This window comes from Microtus pennsylvanicus, chromosome 9 (assembly GCF_037038515.1).
Source record: "Microtus pennsylvanicus isolate mMicPen1 chromosome 9, mMicPen1.hap1, whole genome shotgun sequence".
In the NCBI taxonomy this organism is placed as follows: Eukaryota; Metazoa; Chordata; class Mammalia; order Rodentia; family Cricetidae; genus Microtus; species Microtus pennsylvanicus.
In genome coordinates this window covers 93,435,084-93,456,075 of record NC_134587.1, presented here as the reverse complement: position 1 = coordinate 93,456,075, position 20,992 = coordinate 93,435,084, and the positions used below count along the sequence as shown (strand labels likewise).

The 20,992-nt window shown below is 34.7% G+C and overlaps 1 protein-coding gene across 3 annotated transcripts in view; it reads right to left on the bottom strand.

Annotated features, from left to right (window-relative positions):
• The window catches only part of Glra3 (glycine receptor alpha 3), a 140,221-nt gene that overhangs the window by 16,937 nt on the left and 102,292 nt on the right, over positions 1-20,992 (bottom strand). For 2 of the 3 annotated variants that reach the window (XM_075986787.1, XM_075986789.1), the window contains exons 6-9: positions 20,715-20,852; positions 16,775-16,989; positions 3,690-3,833; positions 1,372-1,416 (exon numbers count right to left, since the gene is read on the bottom strand). In XM_075986787.1, coding sequence (XP_075842902.1) covers positions 1,372-1,416; positions 3,690-3,833; positions 16,775-16,989; positions 20,715-20,852 — 542 coding nt within the window. The remainder of the gene's footprint in view (positions 1-1,371; positions 1,417-3,689; positions 3,834-16,774; positions 16,990-20,714; positions 20,853-20,992) is intronic. The other variant, XM_075986788.1, reaches the window with a different exon arrangement.

Here is a 20,992-nt window from a genome sequence, read left to right as displayed (position 1 = left end):
AAAACAAGTTGGGGAGGAAAGAGTTTATTTGGTTTATACTTCCACATCACAGTCTACTGAAGGAAATAAGTACAGAAACTCAGACAGAGCAGGAACCTGGAGGCAGGAGCTGATGCAGAGGTCAAGGAGGGATGCTGCTTACTGGCTTGCTCCTCATGACTTGCTCAGCCTGCTTCCTTATAGAATTCAGGACAGCCAGTTCAGTGATAGCACTATCTACAATGGGCTGGGCCCTCCTCCATTGATCACTAATCAACAAAATTCTCTAGAGCTGGATCTTACGAAGGCATTTCTCAGTTGAGATTATCTACTTTCGGATGACTCTACTTTGTGTCAAGTTGACATAAAACAAGTCAGTACAGTGCTTTAGAGTAGTACTGGTTAAAGATAATATGCAATAAAGTTGAGATGGTAAAAATGTTCTTTTAATATTATTTTTTTGATAGATTCTTAATTGGGGAATGTTAAAAATGAACAGCAGAACCCACCTTGGGAGATACTTAAAAATATAATTTACCCCCAAATTTCAGGTTAGTAAACTAGACTGTTTGTAATGCAATCTTGAGAATCCAATTCTGGGTTTATACATTTATAAGTCACCCATGGATGAATACATTTTTTCCTGGATGCTTATGCATCATTCACAGATGTGCATCTTTGTGATATCTTTATATATTTTTATTTATAAAATTAAAAATATGTGCTCATTAAAACAGAATTTTTTATTTTTATACATAATCCTTTAATGAACAGTGTCAAAAAATACATAGCTGGCACAAAAGCATTTTGAACCTTATTTTTTGGTTGCTTTTACAACTGCTCTTAGAATTCTGTATATAAATAGTTTCCTATTTATTTCCTTACTTATTTATTGCTATTTATTTAGTTATTGAGTCTAATCTCATTTTATAGCACTGGTGGGTCTAGTCCTTGCTGTGTAGGTTAGGCTGGCTCAAACTCAGAGAACTCTGTCTGTTTCTGTCTTCCTAGTGCTGGGATTAAAAGCGTGACCCAAGACAACTAGCTCCCATTTGTTTTTAATTTTCTCCAGTTATATGATTTCCTCCTGTGAGGATCACTACAAGATATAGATGATATTTCTAAAATATATATGCTTAAAATCAGTTTGACCAGTTACATTTAACTGTGTACTAAATGAATCATAACTTAGTCTTTTATTGAGTGAGCAAAGATAAGAGTATAACTCTTAGAAAAGATTATTGTTCCTAGCTGAAGAAAAATGCTGTTTGCGTAGCTTTAAGTCCAAACTGGACTGTGTTTCCCCACCAAACACTGACTTGAGCAGAATATGCTGTCTGCTTTTTATAGATGATCACATTCCTCTACTTAGAGTTAAGAAAGTCAATTTACCGTGTCTGAGAAACGGTAAAACTTCTCCAGTGCAAAAGCTTCTGTCTGTGGGAAGGTAAAGTGGACCAAGAAGGATTGAGAAACCAGAGAATCAAATCACGTATAATTACACAATTGATTTTAATCACATACACCATTTTAGCATACATTTGTATCAATTCATTGGTGTTCACAGATGTGAAGTATCTATCCAAAAGTATTGAATCAAAAATTAGTGGCTGTGTTCTGCATTTCATTTTAATTACCTTTAGTCACATATGCTGCTGAATATTTCAAAAAGTGACGAGAGAACAATAAACCATTATTACTCTTATATTTCTTTTTAACTTTTCCTGGCACATGAGATTCTGAACATACTAATCTTTGCATCTTTGCTGTGAGCTAAAGAGTAATGGACACCAAGTACATCAAATATTTTTATCTCACTCCTACATGTGGTAAAACGGAATATAGAAGTACTTTAGTCAAAAACTTTTCCATGAAAAGAGGAACTAGAATTGAATATCTAAATTTATGGTCTGGTTCATTATTCGGTGATGTTTAGTGTGCAGTGACTATGAGACAGCAGCCTTTTCCTATTTGAGAAAATATGTATGATACTTCTCATATCTAGTCTAGGTAGCCTATGGTTGAAGCATGCTATAGTAGAAAGGATAGAAGAGGAAAGTGTAAAATCAAATACTAATGATATGGAAACTGAGTAGTGCCCCAATTACAGCAAACAAGAATCAGGATAATTTTATCAGTCACCAACAGGAAAGAAAGGCACCTGCTTAAACCGTGTGAAGCCTTGGTTCTGTTACACTGTTTTGGTCAGCTGAAGAAACAGGAGAGAAAGAGTGGCAAAAATCTGTGTGAGAGAAGTGATGAGGAGAAAGGGAGAGAAGGAGAGAGGGCGAGGGAGAGGTAGGAAAAGAGGAGGATACAATGGGGTGGTTAAAAAGAAGAGGAGAGGGAGGACATAGGTGGTAGAGGAAGAAGAGCAGGAAGAGGAGGGAGAATAGGAGGGGGAGGAGGGGAAAAGAGTGGAGGAAGAGGGAGAAGAGGAGGAAGGGGAGGACAAAACATAAATGACCAAGGCCAGGGGAAGGTGGAAGGACAATATGAAAGTTATTCTCCTAATCACAATATATTTCAACATATGAATGGTATAGTTTTCTTTTCATAAAAATTTATCAGATGAAAAATCAAGGGTTGTTTTATGTCCAGAAAAATACTGTCTCAGTATTAATGTTCCTTCCCTACATTTGTTTGTGGATGTTTATAAGGTTTGAGATAAGTTTTAGAAATCAGTTTCCTTAGAATACATGTAATATTAAGTGTACTTCAGCTGAGAGATTAACATCTTTTGTTTTAAAATGTTTAATAAATATATAAGTACCAAATAATTCACAAATCACTGAGTATTTAAAAATTATTAAAACTTCTTACCATTTAAGCCAGACCATTGTCCTTAAGATTTATGTTTTGCTTAAAGACCTCAGTATATAGAACTGTGGAAATACATTTATATATGATTCTGACAGTGTTGTGTCGAGCAAAGATTTTTCTTTAAGTTTTAATTTGGCACATTTACAAGATAATAAGTAAACCATAGATCTACTGTTGAGAGAAACTCTGTTATTATAAACGAAAGAGGGTTACTAAAAATCATGCTGTCCATAATGAAGGATGCCTTAGCAGATTTTAACAGAGGAGCAAATACATTATACACAACCAAATTCAGCTAGCGTATTATTTCCACAGCTTTCTATGATTGCCTAATGATGCTTCAAATGCATTTTCTTATGGGTTCATCTTTGATTAGCAAGATAACAATAGCACTTGGTTTATTTACCACAGGGTGTCAGAACAAAAATATTTAAATATGAAAATGCGTATAAGAAGATACTACACTACATAAATTCATGATATTAATACTTCCATGATATTTTATGAAAACAACCAATTAGCTCAGATAGCAATTTTTATAATTAAATCTGATGTCTTTATTACATGTTGTCATCGGAAATACTCTAGCATTGCAAGTAGAAGATGGATATTTATCAATTTAAGCATAAACAATGTTGTTCCTGGAAATATATTAATGACCTCAATAAAGCATTTATTTCATCAGATATAATACATATATAGTATAACTCAATACTATAATTATCCCTGAAACAATCTTTACACATCCTTTCAACTGAAAATGAGAGAGTATCATTTCACTTAGTTCCCAGTCCAAGTATTTTTCATGTATATTTGCATTACACACAACAAACCACTTCACACTGCAAATTGGTATCCCATTAAACCCAATAAGTGTAATTGTTTACCTTATTCTTTCTCTTTCGTCTAAATCTCAGAAGCTCTTTGTGTTGTCTTGATACAAAATTCACTGCTGCATACTCCAGTAGTGCTGAGAACACAAAGAGGAGGCATACTGCCATCCAAATATCAATAGCTTTGACGTATGAAACCTGGCCGGGAGAGAAGAGCAAGCCAAAATAAAAAAAAAAAAATTGACTTTGGTTGCTATTGCCTTCAAAACCAAAACTGATGTTATTTTCTGATTCTGAACATATATTATATATTATCTGTTAGAAAAATAAATGAAAACAATCTATTCATTAATCACTTCCAAGATATTATTATTTGCAATTTTATGCAATAGTCATAATTGTAGGACTTGAGTGTATTTTGCTATTATTTGCAAGGTAAACATAAACTCAAACACAAGAAACAAAGAAAGAAGAAATATTCTATATCCAAAACATTATCAATAGGAAATAGGAAAGGAAGAAGTCAAATTATCTTTATTTGTGTATATGATTTTATATGTAAAAGACCCCAAAACTCCACTAGAAAACTTCTAAATCTGATAAATACTTTCAGTAAAGTACCAGAATACAAAATTAAAGAAGACATCAGATGATGGAAAGACCTACCATGTTCATGGATCAGTAGGATTAATATTGTGAAAATTCCCATCCAACCAAAAGATGTCTACAGATTCAATGTCATCTTCATAAAAGTTCAAACACATTTATTTCTTTTGCAAAAATTAAAAAAATCTTAATTTTTATATGAAAACAAACAAACTAACTAAAACCAGGAAAGCTTAAATAATCCTGTACAATGAAAGAACTGATGGAGGTATCACCATCCCTGATCTCAAGTTCTACTACAGAACTATAGTAACAAAAACTAGGTGATATTGGCATAAAAACATATGTTGATTAAAGGAATCAAATTGAAGGCCTAGATCCAACTCCACATACCTAAGGACACCAGATTTTTTTCAAAGAAGCTAAAAAATACATACTGGATTTAAAACACCGTTTTCACCAAGTGGTGCTAGTCAAACTGGATGTCTACACATGAAACAATGAAAAGAAACTCTAGTACCCTGGACAAAACACAACCCCAAATGGTTCAGAGACCTCAACATAAGACCAGGTACCCCAAATCTGACACATTAGAATGCTTGAAGTTATGCTTAAATACATAAATAAATAGACATACATATATGCATGCACAAAACAATGTTAACTTTTAAGTATTATATTTTTGTTTTGTTTATACTTTGCAATGATTTTATTCTACAACTAATTCAGTAAATCTTACTTGTTCTCCAGTTCAAAATCTTTCATAGGCACCCCTTAAGAATAGTAAAAAGAATCCCTTATTTTCTCAGCTGCTGATCTGACTACATTTACCATGATAAGCATCTATGTGTATATGTATTCATATATATGAATATGGTTCATATATATGGTAAAAATTATGTCAGTTTCCTTACTATTGAGCTATCTGAATGTAATTTGCTATACCCTCAGCACTCTTAGCAATAGACACTTAGGAAAACTGTTTTCTAATCCTAATGTCCTGATCCCATTTTATCAGTTATCCTAAGAATGACATTTTAATTTTAATTTAATTTAAATATGCCCTTTTCTTCCAGCCCAGGGTCTATAAAAGTTGACTTGTTTCTCTTTAATTTCAGGTCTCATTAGTGTGCACTCTGGAAGATTTGCTCAATCTTTCCTTGGCTTTGCTGTTAGCAGTAGTTTTAATGAGTCAAGGCTAGCTATTTTACAGAAAGTTCTTCATAAATTCTCGTTTTTGTCTCTTAGTTGTGTCCTATTAAAGTATCGCATCCATTCTTCATTGTGTATTTTAGCAGGGAGCACAAAATGTTGCTCCTTTGGCTATGGTGAGGTCTTCCAGGTTTCTATATTGTAAAGGTACTGATTTTCTCCTGAGTGTAATGTTCTGAAATTATGCTAATACAGCTTTGTTGTAGAAATGTATTTGGTATACATGAAATCTTGGATTTGATCTCTAGCTCTGAGTTCCCAAAATTTATTCTGAATTTTTATTCCTTGATGATTTGGTTTGACCTGGTCTAATTTCATCACTATCAACATTTTTAGTGATCACTCTATTATTATCTACACTTATTATGTCCTTATATATGTATATTTATTATTGAGACCCCTACTGTGAGAAATCTTTTAATTGTAGCACACTTTATTCATTTTGAGGTTCACAATATCACTTTTAACAACTCTCCATTATTGTTTTACCATTACTTTTTTAATGACAGAAGATGTATTAAGTTTATTTTGACATTTTTCTCTTTTCATCTTTAAGTCAACCTCATTTTTAAGGAATTATTCCTTCTAGCCTTGAAGATTTGTTTTTACTTTTTTTTAAAACTATGTGTATGTATGTGTCTGTGTGGTAGTACAGGTACCTGAGGAAAACACAGGCATTAGATATTCCTGACACTGGAGCTACACTTGGCTGTGCACTGACTGAGGTATGCTAGGAATCAAACTCTGGTCCTCTGCGACAGCAGACTCTACCCTGACCCACTGAGCCATCTCTGCATTCTGTAAGAAATAATTCTTTAGTAAGAAGGACCTTTTAGAAATGAAGGCCAGGGTGTCAATATACTGAGTGTTGAACTTTGCTACAAAATCTTTATCTTATGATCACACCATACACTGCTTTGGTTGATCTGATTCATATCCCCCCCTCTTTTTTAAATTAACAAAGCTGGGAAATACAGAGAGAGAGAGAGAGAGAGAGAGAGAGAGAGACAGAGACAGAGACAGAGACAGAGAGAATGAATCTGCTGTATCTATCTATTTTTAATCTATTATATATATATATCTATCATCTAGCTATTTATCTATTTATCTACCTATATATCTATTTGTCTGTCTGTTTGTTTATTTAATTTATCTGCTTGCCTATTTTCTATCTGTCTATAAATCCATTTATCCATCCATCTGTCAAACATGAATACACACTAATATTTCTGGTTCTATTTCAACACCTTAGTCTTTGCTATTTTCTATGTCACATCTTCCTTTAAAAGTGTGGAATTTGGCTCAAATATATTTGATTATGCATCGTATATGTTAATTAATACTGCTGAAAAATACCTCTGCCTGTGCCCTCTATAACCAGCTGTCTCATGTCCCAAGTCTCATCCCTGGAAGTCGCAGTGCTCCTTTAGTGTTCTCCGTTGTCTCTGGCCGTCTGGCTATAACCATTGGGCCAGTCAGTCTCTTATTTCCTGATAGCCCTCAACCAGGATCCCACAGGTCTTCTATTCACATTGTCAGAAGGCTTCTACTGGCATTGAATTCCTCAGAACTGGAGTTACAGAGGGTTTTGAGCTGCCATGTGGATGCTGAGTATTGAAACAGGTCCTCTGATAGAGCAAGTGTTCTTAACCACTAAGCTAAACCCTCCAGTCTCACAGAGAATATTTTTGAGATTTTCTTTAAAAGGGCACATCTTACTACACTGCCTTCAAGTTAAAACTCCCTCTTTTTCATCACGAATTTAAAAGCTTAAATCTATCTTAGGGCAAATAAAACACTTTGCTATAAGGCTCTATCTTACCTTTCTTACCAAAATCATCTATTATGTTTTTACCACTTTCATCCAATATTTATTAAATGCCAATGATTTTAAACTGGTTCTATTTTTTGTATTATAGAAATAGAGATGACTAATGGAACTTATGTTGAAGCAATTAAGTAAGGAATGCATAAGAAAACTATGTAAGTAATAAGTTAATAAGAGAATTCTCATAAAGTAAATATGAAATGATGGAAGAATGACTGGGCAAAGGAGACTCCTCTGGATAAGGTCCTCTCTGGGCCTGTGTCAATCATTGGCATTTGCCACTTTCTTACTAAGTCCTAACTACCATTCCCTTCTTTGAATTTTTGGAAACTGAGAACAGCCAAAAAGTCCGTCCTATCTTCCTGCCTCCGGAGCTTTTGACTTGCCTTTACCTTTGTCTGGTATATTTTCATTGAGTTCTTCCTGTTTATCTTTCAGAAATCAGCAAGAGCTACTTTCTCAGGAAATCTCCTACAGCTTCATAACAGAATAGTTCTTTGCACTACCTTTTCTCTGCCTTTTTCACAGAAGAGGCAAAGCTCCTCATCCTAGAGTGGCATGGAGGCCTAGGGAAATGCCTGCTGTATATCACTGAGCTACCAACTGCAAAAGTTAAGATTTGAATATAATTAACCTACGTCTGGAGAATAAAAACATGCCTACTATCCTACTACCTTCCTTTTAGACCAATTAAATCATCACTACAAATTAAGAACAACACTGTAAGTTAGAATTCATTTTTTTGTCAAAACTTTTTTCCCTAACAGTTAAAAGTCAAAGCTCTCCCATGTTTGTTTGCTTTGATCTTAAACTCACACTATATCTTCTACCAGACACTGGGAGAAAGGACATGAGGTCCAGGTTTTATTAGAGAGAAACAAAATGTCTTTTGATCATGAAAATCAAAACTTAAAATCAGAAAACTATTTTATCCTTCAAACTACATTGAACCCCCCCCCCCATTACATAAAATGTAGTAAGGGATTTGAACTACTTAGGATCAAGTAAATCACAGTTTACTGAATTTATATTAATCTAGGGAGGTATTGTCAGCTTGATAACTAATGTTAAGTTGAATGCTTAACCATAAATGGGATATCTATATTACCAGTCCCCAAGGCTGAGGGCTGATTTCAGATTGTAAGAGGAAAGGCAGGGATCAGGGGAGCAGTATGGAATAGTGCAGGGCCACTGCACTTATGAACTCTTAACAATGTGGTTGTCTGCACAAAATCAAGCCAGTCATCATTCTGTTGAGAAGGGGGAATGATTCATGAACCTCTACCCTAATTGTGGCACTATGAATAGTTGAGGGCATCTGGGGAAGTGAGAGTCAGTTTTCATTAAATTGATAGTTGCTGGTAGGCTGACCACACTCCAGTGAATTATCCCACGCCCAAGAGCATGTAACAGCACAAACTAGTTTCAGTGGATTGTTGAAAAAATGTCACGATGTAGGGTTTAAAACCTTGAAAAAGAGCAAGGAAGGGTATATGGAGGGGTTAGAGAGAGGGAAGGTAATAGGTCGGACTTGTGAAGAAGGAGACATGGGGGAAATGATGTGATTATATTATAATCTCAAAAAATAAAAGAAAATTTGAAAGAAAAAATTGGCATGAAGGTGAATAGGATAGAGTAATAGGGATAGATGTGGGAGGAGTTAAGGTAATGAATGAGGGGTGAATTTGATCTAAGTACAATGTTTGAAATTCTCAAGGAATTAATAGAAGTATTTTAAAGTTTATAATATATGTTCTGTATACTTAAATCCATATTTTAAAAATGCTCTGTATTTCTTATACTGCTAGTGTTGTAATTAGAAAATAGAGACAATTTGCTTTACAATTCGATAAAAACCTATATGGCTGAACTGTATCATTATTGATGAGTTTGTATATCATAAACAAGTCACCTTGGTCTTGGAGAGAAGTCATATTTGGGGAGCTTGCCTAAGTACAAATTTCTTTATGTTTCAAACTTTAAAACATAATATAATGGAAGTTGGCTTGAAGGGAACCCACCTATGATGCAATATGTAATATTGCAATAGACAGCATCAAAGTCTCGCTGACTGGAATAACATGTGCCATGTGCACAGTTATTGAAATGTGGTCCTGGAGGTGTGCTGTCGCTATAATTCTTTCTTGTGACACAGTGGTGGAGGAAACGCAGGGCACTTGTAGTTGTCACGTTGGGTGATTAATGGTACAAGCTTTGGGGGGTATGGGTCATTTTGGTTAAAATTCAGCAACCAGAACTACTCAAAGTCAGTCTCAACTTAAAACAAACTGTCAAGCTTTCCAGGTATCTGGAAGGGGAAGCCCTAGGGAGTGACACAACATTACACTAGAGAAAAAAGGAGTTCGAGGAGTGGTCTTAATATGTTTCATTCTGAAACAAATGTCAGAAGCCCTATTAGCTCAGAAGTTATGATATTTTGAATACTTTAGGATGATAATATAAGCGAAGCTTTACTGAAAAGCCAAGCACACTGCCTTCTAGAAAGATGCTAACAATAACGGTGGCTGAAGGGGGTGGTGCCTGAAAAGGAGCTGAGTTTTCTGAATTCATACTGTCAGGTAAAGCATAGCAAATCAGTCCTAAGGCAGTACGAAAACTAGAGTCACAGAACTGCTGCCAGGGAGCACTTCTCAATCAAAGGAACACAATTGTCTAAGGACAGAGAATAAAGGCAGAAGGGCTCCACGAAATGACTTTGTTTGAGCCATATAGCTTCAGAGAAGAGCCATATAGCTTCAGAGAAGAGGATGAGGAAATAGAAGAGAAGAAAAGGAGGAGTAGAGAGGGTGCAGGAGAGAAGAAGGGAAAGAGAAAGAGAAAGAGACAAAGAGAGGAAAGGAGAGAGAGAGGAAGAGAAAGAAGAGCATGTTTAGCATAGACCACTTTTCTATGGTGCTCATCCCTCTTTCAGTGGATCATTTATTCATGTGTTTAGTCTTGAAATCACTTCATTTGTTCTCTCTGATCATGAGTGATAGGTCGTATCTGTCATTGGACAGTAGTTCATAAGTGTGGTATCATTGTGTAAGATTTTAATAATACTGCTCAAAAACATTGTTTTGGGTTTTGTTGTCTGACAAGCACATTGAGGAACTGTGTTGTACATATGGAACCATATGCTAAGGTTGAAAGGCCAGCCTAGACACAGGATTTTACAGTCGTATACTAAGATGGTCAAAAACATTACCATGAGTTCATCAAATTCCTATGCAGAAGCTCACAGACACAATGTATTAATGGATTATAATATATTGGATGCAGCTTGCTAGTTATATAGTAGTCAGACTGGTGCTCATCCGTAGTTTCTACATATAAAAATCTAGATGCATTTAAAAGCTTAAATTTAAGAATAGGGCATTGATTAAAGCAGAATCCAGCCTAAGCCTGCATGTAGACATCTGTCTATAAGGCAAATTTCAATGGGTCATTTAAGAGTGATTGTTTTGTCAATTTCTTTTCTATTTAAATTTGCTTTACTTAAAAAATAAATATATATTACAGAACATTTCAGCATATGTCTTTGGGTAAGTTAATTTGTTCTTCCTCTAATGGCAGTCCATCTTTGTAGATTTCCCCAGTTCCAGAAATGTCAACTGAACCATGATGGATAAGTTTGACTGTTGAATAAGCAAGTGGCTCAGGCATCCAGACAAATAAGTTTCTCAAAACATGCTGGGAATTTGTCTGCTTGAGTCTTGTTTTGTTTTCTGGGGTTTTTATCACTGATCTCTATAAATTTTACTTAATTGTTTTGCTTATTCATTATAATGTTAGATCTTGCTTTGAAAGTTTACATTTTCTAATGCTTATAAGAGAAATATTAACCTGAAATGGATTTGAATGCTATCTAATATGAGAGATGAAACAAATACAAAAAACAGAAAGAATAAACAGCGCTGTAAAGTCGTAAGGTAAATGGAGTTGGTATTGGAAACACTGGAGGAGAGCACTAGACAGTCGCCAGTGATGACACGGAGATATGTTTGGAGTTTGGCATTCTGGGGTTTTAGCCATCGCCCTGGAGGGTGACTCTCAGGGGTTGCACGATGCTGCTTTCACTCTGATTAGATGCAGGGTAGGAAAGTGCACAATGCTTCTTGTGCAGTATTTGTCACGCGCATAAAGCTTTTCCCTTTAAGAGCTAAGATGCAGTGGAGAAGGCTTTTGTCCCGAGTTGCATTATTTCTAAAAGTGACGAGAGTCATGCTACCAGGAACCTCAGGAAAGTGCCACCAGAGAAAGACCAAAGGATTGCGAAGGTCACAGCTCCCTCTGATTTTACTTTTAGTTATAAGAGCTTTTCTTCATACCTCCTATAGGATGTGACATACATTGTCTGACAGCTACATGAAAACGTAAAATAAATCTAGATGTCACTGGGGATTTTCCTTAGAGGAGGCCATTAGAATTCCTGGCATTCATAAGCTATTAAGTTTTTACCTATTCGTTTGAAGTGAAATTAAGCATGTGACTTCCTGCTCTTATTCTACATGTTGGAGGTTCTGCACACTACCTGTCTACTTATAGTGATGATCTTTCAAGCTTATTCCTTGTGCTCAGGTGTCTAAGAGTGTTATTTATGACTTCAAAGTAGAATCTTGGAGACAGATGATGCCTATAATGGTTCTTTAAGTACCTAGTTTTGAGTCAAAGTCTTTCAACAAAGGTACAGTTGTCTTTTTTTTTATCCTTTAAGAAGTTGATAAATACAGTTTCTGGTGTGTATATGTGTGTGTATATATATATGTGTGTGTGTATATGTATATATATTGTATGCATATATTTATATGCACACACCCAACATATGTTTTCAGTACAGTATAGAGTAAAGGAGATTTTTAGATAAAAAGTAGTCTCAAAATTGCATATGCAGTTTTTGCTTTTTAAATTTGGTTTTATCATGAATCCTTATATAGTTCAGTTATGAAAATACAAACTTTGGAATTCCTCTTAAGCTCAGAAAGCTTATACAAATGTGTATATACATATGCATATATGCATGTAATAGCAATTACTGAAAGAAGGCTATGAAATTGAAAGAAAGTAGGGAGCACAGGCATATGGGAGGAAAGACTAGGGGGAAATGCTGTAATTATTATCTCAATAATAAAAATAAATAAATTGAAAAAATATATAGCAGGTCTGTCTATATGTCAAGTAGAGAGAAAATGTTTAATAAACTGTGAATTTAATTAAGACTCGGTAATTGTAGCAAGATGAAAGGACAACTGGAAATGACCGTCATTTCATCCTTATAGGACCTATCCATGGTTGTAAATTGTATTCATAAGGTATTTCTCTTTTAGCATTAAAACATTTTAGCTTAATATGCATTATATTAAGTGTATTTAATTATTGTGTCTTTTCATTTTTTGTTCAGTTTTCTTTTTCCTCTTTTAGAAAATTAGCATGTATGGAATATTATTTATATTATTAAAGTAAAAAAATGTAAGTAATGTAATGAGTATTTTGTTTGCATCAAATGGTGTATGATAAAATGGAAATTCAGCTTAGGATATTATGTTAGAATAATAAAGCCAAAATGAACCCACCTCTGTCATATTTTTTGCAGACTCGATTGAAGTACTATCAGTTAGCTATATGTTGCATTTAAATAATAAAGACAAAACCTGCTGGCTGAAATAGCCTTCCACTGTTATAATAATAAGAAAGTCTGATTACTGTAATCTCCCCTCAGCATGTTTATATTGCCACAGATATTTAACTTACCATTTAAATCCACTGAGTATTTTTAGACCATTAAGAGTGTTTACTAATTAATTTTAAGAAACTAAAAGTAAATATACCTTCTTCCACTTTTATCTTTTATCCCTTTAACTTTAACGACCCTCAAATCATCTGTATGCCAACATAACCAAGTATTAAGAAAACATAATGCTTCACTTTCAGTTTATATTAGCTATCATTACTTCTATAATTGGAAATGAATCAATTTTTACATTTTCCAAGGACTACTGTTTTCCTCACACCATAAGGTAGATAACCGCAAGCTTTAAATTCTTTTTCATTAGTTCTGTGGTACTCAGGGGTAAGACAGAGAGAAGCAGAAGTGCAGTTTAAATGCAACTGAATCTTCATCCTATATCAGACATGAAAATGGCCCACTCGTTCACTTTTTAAAACCGAGTATTGAGTAAACCATTGAAAAGCTCATGTTGTTTAAATTACATGTGCATGTGGTACTTAGTAGACACACATATGCAATGTTGGGTTCTGAGGATGAAAATGTGTAAAAGATGCTTCATCCTCTCATAAAGTTTCTTCTGGTGGGTGTCAAAAGCAAACTGAAGCGAGAGAGAGAGAGAGAGAGAGAGAGAGAGAGAGAGAGAGAGAGAGAGAGAGAGAGAGAGAGAGGAAGAGAGGAAAAAAGAGGAAAGTTTCTGAAATACTATTTTCAAGGAACTGTCTCTCAACCCTTAAGTAACCTTTAGTCTTGAATTTGCAATCTGTGTGGACCAGAGACTTCTGGGTCTCTGTGATAAATTTAATTAATTAGTTATCATTAGACTTTCAAGTGTTCTTTGTCCTTTTATGTGTAGTCACTTTTTATAAAGAAGATAGCTGTGCGGTAAAGATGTGTGGGAGGGATGCACGTTTTTTGATCCTACTGCACGTACTGGCTTTGTGGGAGCCTAGGCAGTTGGATGCTCACCTTACGAGACCTGGATAGAGGTGGGCAGTCCTTGGGCTTCCCACAGGTCAGGGAACCCTGATTGCTCTACGAGCAGATGAGGGAGGGGGACTTGATCGGGGGAGGGGGAGGGAAATGGGAAGCGGTTGCGGGGAGGAGGCAGAAATCCTTAATAAATTAAAAAAAAAAAAAGAAATTCTCCCTGAGAATTTTCCTTCCTCTGTTTCTCCATCCCTTCTCGTTTTTCATGTCTTTTCCCATGGAATTTCATTTTTGAAATTTCAAATTTGGAATTTCATATTTAAAATCTTTTCCATATTGGAAAACTGATAACACAATGGTGGTATTTGAATTTGGAAATATTTGGGTAAATGAGTTTTCCATTTTAGCAAATGGAACTAATTTGTACATGGCTGGAGAAGGATGCAGGGAAGCTAAGAAGGAAGAATGAAGTCTTTGAATAGCTAGATTAAATCTTTAGCTGCAGGAAGAAGACCAACCATAGACTCATTTTGCTTTTTCCCATTTCTGTAGTTTACTCTTACAAATCAGAGGCCCAGATTTCCTGGCCAGAAGCTCTGGGTCTCTTAGACTTTGGCTGTTCTACATATCAGCCCAACGAATGCACCAAAGTGAAAAATAAACCTGAAGCTTCTCTCTCCTCCATCATCCTGTGCTGGAAACAACTGTCCTGTCACACATCTGTAGTCTACCCTGGACTTCTGCCTTTTTTTGACTTTGCAATGTGTATTCATAAGCACACCTCATTTTACCTCTAAAATTCTCAAACAAGTCTACTTTCCAGATCTATTTACTATCCTAACATCTGCTACTGTAGACCATAATGGAGAGTGGGCTATTCTAAGTGGCTCTGGGTTCTTTCCACTTAGAGTTCGACTCCTCCTTTCTCATGCTCATACAGAGTTAGAGTGATCACTCACCTTAAAATTTCTTCAGGTTGATATATCTAATTATTATGAAGTATGATGTTGTGCAGGACTTGATCCCTTAATCATTAACATTTTTATTTTGCTCGTTTACAATGATCCCATGGTGCAAAGAAGCACTTATAAAGGTAAACCATCTTGAACCTTTGCTGTCAATAGAATTCACATGACACCTCTTTGACCAACTGATGTATGTACTGCCAAAGTGAAAAATAGTTCCAAATTCTAATGAATGGATCACATGTGCCTTCTTGTTTTGGGGTATGCTGTGTTTAACTAAGTGTGGCATTACAAAGGCCAATCCAATTGATTTTATCAGAGAGGAATCTCAAGGAACTACCTAAACATAGTCTAAGATTCTTTTGTCTGAGCCTTGATGAATTTCCAAGCTTCTTTTATTTTACTGGAGATGCACTAGCATAGAGCTTATGTTAAATACTAAGCAGTTATCCTAAATTAATGATGTATTTTTCATCCTGCTATTTAATAATCTGCTGCTATTATAAGTCCCAAATTAAATTTGTTTCCCACACAATAACCTATTATTTTTCTTCAAATGATGAACTTCAACATAACAAAGTAATATTAGCTTATCATGAACATTTGATGTTGTACCTGCTACCAGAGGTAAAATATAAAAGTATAATATAAACATAGTCCCTTTAGAGTTTTCTATGAATGAATTCTGGTTATATTAAGTTAAAATGTGTTGGAAATTTAAAGGGATTCTTTAGATCAGCACTTCTTAACCTTCAGTTAGTAACTCTTTTGGGAGTCTCAGTATTCTGCATATCAGATATTTATATTATGTTCCATAGCAGTAGCAAAATTACAGTTATGGAATAGTAGCAAAATATCTTTATGTTTGTGGGTGACCAAAACATGAAGAACCATGCGAAAGAGTTGCAGCATTAGGAAGGTTAAAAACCACTACTTTAGTTAATAGGCACTTCTTAGAAATCATCTTATAAGAAGAAAATTTTCTATTTCTATCTGGTTTCATAGATGAAAAAAACCTCATACTTATCTTTTATTTTATCTTATCGAGAGCAGTATCAAAACTTTTATAAACCTTATAAAGCAAATGGCTTAGTTCTGGGTGATTCAAATGCACTCAAATTATAGACTTGGGTAAGCACTCTTTCCTATTGACCTACAGCTGCCTAGGAGTTAGAAGAAAGGGGCACAAGATAATGGGAACCTGGCACTATGGAAATCTGATACAGTTCTTGATGGAGAATACCACTGTAATGTTTTTCTGGAAGCAATTTGGTAATACATTACCAACACATACAGATATCAATGTCTCAGTTTTTGTTCTAAATATATGTTTAAAATAATATGAAAACGTTACCTATGTGTATAAATGTGAACATATGTGCGCATTATGTCAACATTTAAAATTGCTATGTATATCAATTTAAATAATTTTACAATATATTTTAAGTGTTTAAAATACAGATACCAAAAATTCCATGATGCGTATGATGAGTGTTGACATTTTAATAATAGGAAACCATTACATACTGTGTGCATAGCAGATATCAGTGATTTATTGAATATTTTACTTCAGTAACTTACTTTGCAAGATTTAGTGTTTTAAAAATCAATGATGAATATATTGAATTTTTTGAGCAATTTGACAACATTTTTGTTGTTGTGTGTTTTGGTTTTTGGTTTTTCGAGACAGGGTTTCACTGTAGCTATCAAGCCTGTCCTGGAAGCTCTTGTAGACTAGATTGTCCTCAAGCTCACAGAGATTTGCCTGACTATGCCTCCCGAGTACTGGGATTAATGGCGTGTGCCACCACTGCCTGGCTGAAAACAGCATTTTTATGTACACATTACATGCATGTTTCCTCAGGACACTTACCTTTGGTAGGGAAGCCCGGGATCCAGAACTCTGTGTGGTCATAGTAAGAACAGTGGTGATGCCCAAAGCTACTCTAGCTGGGGCGGCATCCATGTTAATCCAGAATGAGACCCAAGACAGAATAACAATCAGAAGGCTGGGAATATACATCTGGATCAAGTAGTAGCCCATTTGCCGCTCAAGATGGAATCTCACTTCTATGCATGTAAACTTTCCTAGTGGTTTATAAAACAAATGTGACAATTAAATAAAAGTCAGGTTTTATTATCCCATCAAACACGACTTAATTTTCATAATAATTTTACCATAAGAATTTCCACCAAATTGAAGAGATACATTCGAACTGGGTTTTGTCTTTTAGTTTAGATTTTGTTTCTGTTTTCATCTGAAAGCAATGTGACAAGGGAGTGAACTCTTATCTAGGAAATGATCAAATAGCTTTTCATGCTTGTCAAAGTATTCAAAGAGCTGTTTTTTCAGATTCTAACACTTGTTCTGAGGTGTATAGAACAATGCGTGTTTATTATGTAAAGGTTATCTATATTTTGAGTTTCTGGAGCTTTCATATGCTTGTTTCTTCAGCTGCTATTTTTCAGAGATCTTTACACTTTATGTGCTAAGTGATAAACACAAAAATAAGTGGATTCATAAATAATACTACAAAACACCAAATTGTATTATTTTGCATTAATAACTTTTGAGATAAATTTAGAACACATTGAAAAAGTTACGTTCACTGTGGAATGTATGCCCTATGTCCCTGTTATATACCTCTTTCTGCAAATAAATGTAATGAATATGTGAGAGCATCATAGGATTTTGTCTACTTATCCACTGGTTCTAATTCTACTCATTTATTGCTACTGCTTTGTTATAAGTTCTTCAAATAAATGGCCTTTTACGTGATTCGATTCTTGGTTTTCTTGTCTGTTACTTTGAGCAGGATGATGTCAGAAAGCTCATCTGCTCTTTAAGCATCATTCTCTGATATGACCATGGGGGGGAAGATATCAAAGGGCATGACTAGGGCAACTTCTGGTGTGTGTTGAGGAGAGTCTCCTTTGCAGAGCTCCTATTAATGTGGTGGGCACATTGGTAATGGTGGAAATGAGGCAAGGGTACAGCTTTTGGAGGTGAAGGGCAGTGACATCAGAACTTTAAAACCTTAATAGTAGTTTTCAAGTCCCAGTGACAATGGGGTACACTTTTCAATGTATAGCAATCAGAACCATGTGAAAACCTACATGATTCATCAGTCAAGTTATCAATGGAACTATTAAAGATTACTGCAATATCTGAAAATATTTTGATTTTTAAAGCACTATTAACCATAAAATTTTAATTTTCACTATAAAGAATAATAGAGAAAGACTAATTGAGGTGCTTTTATTATATCAATATTAATCCATTAAGTAACCTCCTGACAAAAGTAGAACTCATTACTTATCATTTGTGTAAGTTCTCTAGGGTTCATGTGGTTCCCATGAAAAACACAAGCTTTCAGTGTGTATTTAAAAACACTTTATAAATATATCTAGGCTGGAAAATGAAATGATACACATAGGCAAATATTATGATTGCACATAGATGCACATATAAATATAGCCATGTATATATTATTTCTGTGTTTGTGCACACATGCATAATTTATGAGGTTAAGAAGGGAAAAAATTAAAGTTTGACCAAAGTGAAGAGAGGAAACAATCACTTACACATAACAAGATGAACATGCTAAGCAAAAGCAGGAGGAAAAAGTAGCTTTTAGAGGAATTCACATAGGATAGATCACAGAACCCTGAAGTAGGTAAACTTGTAGATTTGTGCAATTTAGGCTTTGTTGTTGCGATTGTTGTTGCTTTTGGTTTTGTTTTCTATAATCTCATTATATATACGTGACTGCTGATTGGTCTGGAACTTCCTAATTAAACCAGGCTGCCTCAAACTCATGATGATCATTGTGCCTTTGCCTGCCAAGTGCTGGGATTCATAACATGTACCATCACCCCCAAGCACAGCCCAACTATACAATTAATCTATATAGAAATAATTAATAACTTCAATAGATTTATTTCCTTGTAAAACTGGGCATTTATAACTGAGGATAATTTCCATATTCTTTTTTCTTTTATTTTCAGACTGACTTATACAGTATATGAACCTACACTGGAAAACAATTAAGATAAGAATCTTGCATGTTGAGGGAATAATATAAGAGAAGTCTAAAGTGTGATACCAATTAGTCACTATGTGAATGAAGACATTACCAGAAGTTTCTATTTAATTGTGAGCAGTGATACTTTGGACATACTTTCTTCTCTTATATTATACAAATAATAGACACCCATGTCTTCTAAAAAACTCCTATCCAACTAATTCCGTGAAGTAAACACTCATAAATGTAAGCTAAAATATAAAATTATGTTAATGTACTTTCAGCTAAGATGAGTCTCCTGACCCTCTATGCTCAAGTTTCTCTCTGAGATGATGTCTACAGGGTTGTCTGTTGTTCTGTGTTGAATGGGTCTTTCCAAAATTCACATCCTCGGAGAATCTGTGAATTTCTTTACCAACAATTGACTTGAAGATATAATCAAGTTAAAATCAAATCTTTATTAATCGGACCCTACTCTAATATCATTGATGCCCTTAGAGGATGGGGAATATTTCGCTACAGAGACACAGATGTATGCAGAGATCAGCATGTGACTATGGAGAAAGAACTAAAGTGGTGTATTTGTAAGTCAATCAATACCCAGAGTTGTCAGAAATAGGAAACCAAGAAAAGGTTGGGAAAGGAACCTATGTAAGAACCTCCAGAGTAAACATAAGTTTTGCTGTTACTTGATTTGTTTTTTGTATTTAACTTCTAGAGCTATGAGACAATACAATTCTGCTGCTTTAAATTACCAAATTTATGGTAGTCTGTGAACACTGTCCTAGATAACTACGGTATTGCTATATGCCACGACTCGAGTTCTTTTCAACATATTTTAAAAGAAGTTATCAGTTTCTTTGTCCTTAGAGAAATGGGCAGAGGCATTGCCATTGACTTGCCTGCTCTTTAGTTTATGCTTAGATGTTATACTTGAACTTGCTCATAAGTCATCCATGAGTCGAAAAGAGTAATTGAAAATTAGATATTGTAAGTCAGTTAAGGAAATAAGGAAGGTTGGGGACTTTATAGGAAGAAAACAAAGCTCACAATTATGGAAAATGTTGAGGTCACAGTGAATCATACTTTACCATAATGATATGGTAAGAGTTACAGCTGATGTTAGCATAATAGCATCCAACCATATATGCATCTCATCGGGGGCAAGCTTGACTTGTGGGTAGTTTAATGGCATTTGTAGTTGGGGTAGGCTTATGGGAATAGCCCACAACAGTTAGGAGAAGGGCATAGATTTCATAAGGGCACAAATAACACATTGAGTTTCTTAATCCTTGGTGTTAATTGTTAAAAATGATATCTACTCAAGACATATGATTCCTCTATCAGTCCAAAAAGTAACTGAAAATACAAATTCATAACAATATTAAAATAAATAGAAAAATATGTTTTATAATGCATGAAAATATGGAAAATGATGTCATTATTTAAAGCAAGTCCCTTTGTTAACATATGCAGTTGTTTACTTCCAAAATAGTTTAATATTTTTCCATATAAATAAGGAAATATGTTTATAAGCATCACATTACCCACAAATGTGTTGCTCCATAAAAAATTTTCAAGTGTAACTAAGCACCAAGCATATCTTTGGTCTCATACAAATCAAATAAGACAAGAATAAGTAAGTGAAGGCATCCATAAATTTTGAAATTGCCCATTTTATACTCTATGAGCTAAGACTGTTAAAATTAACATGACATTACAATTTTAATAATCTGTATATTGTAAGATCACAAATCACAATTATAGAGAAAAATATTCACTCCCTACCTGTATTGTAGTGTTTAGTGCAGTATCGTAAATCTTTTTCTTCTTTCAACAGGAATTGAGGCAAAGTGAGTCCTTCAGCCACTTGTACTGGTGCCTCATCTTGCCATTCAAAAATGAGATCATTCATTGTGTACCCAACTAGAGAAAAATGTTATAGAAATGTTTATATCAAAGGAAGATATTAAAATAGAAGCAATAAGAACTTTTCTGTATAGTCATCACATGGAATGAGAAGATCATTTAGACCTAGAGTCTACCTACTGAATAGTGCATCTCCT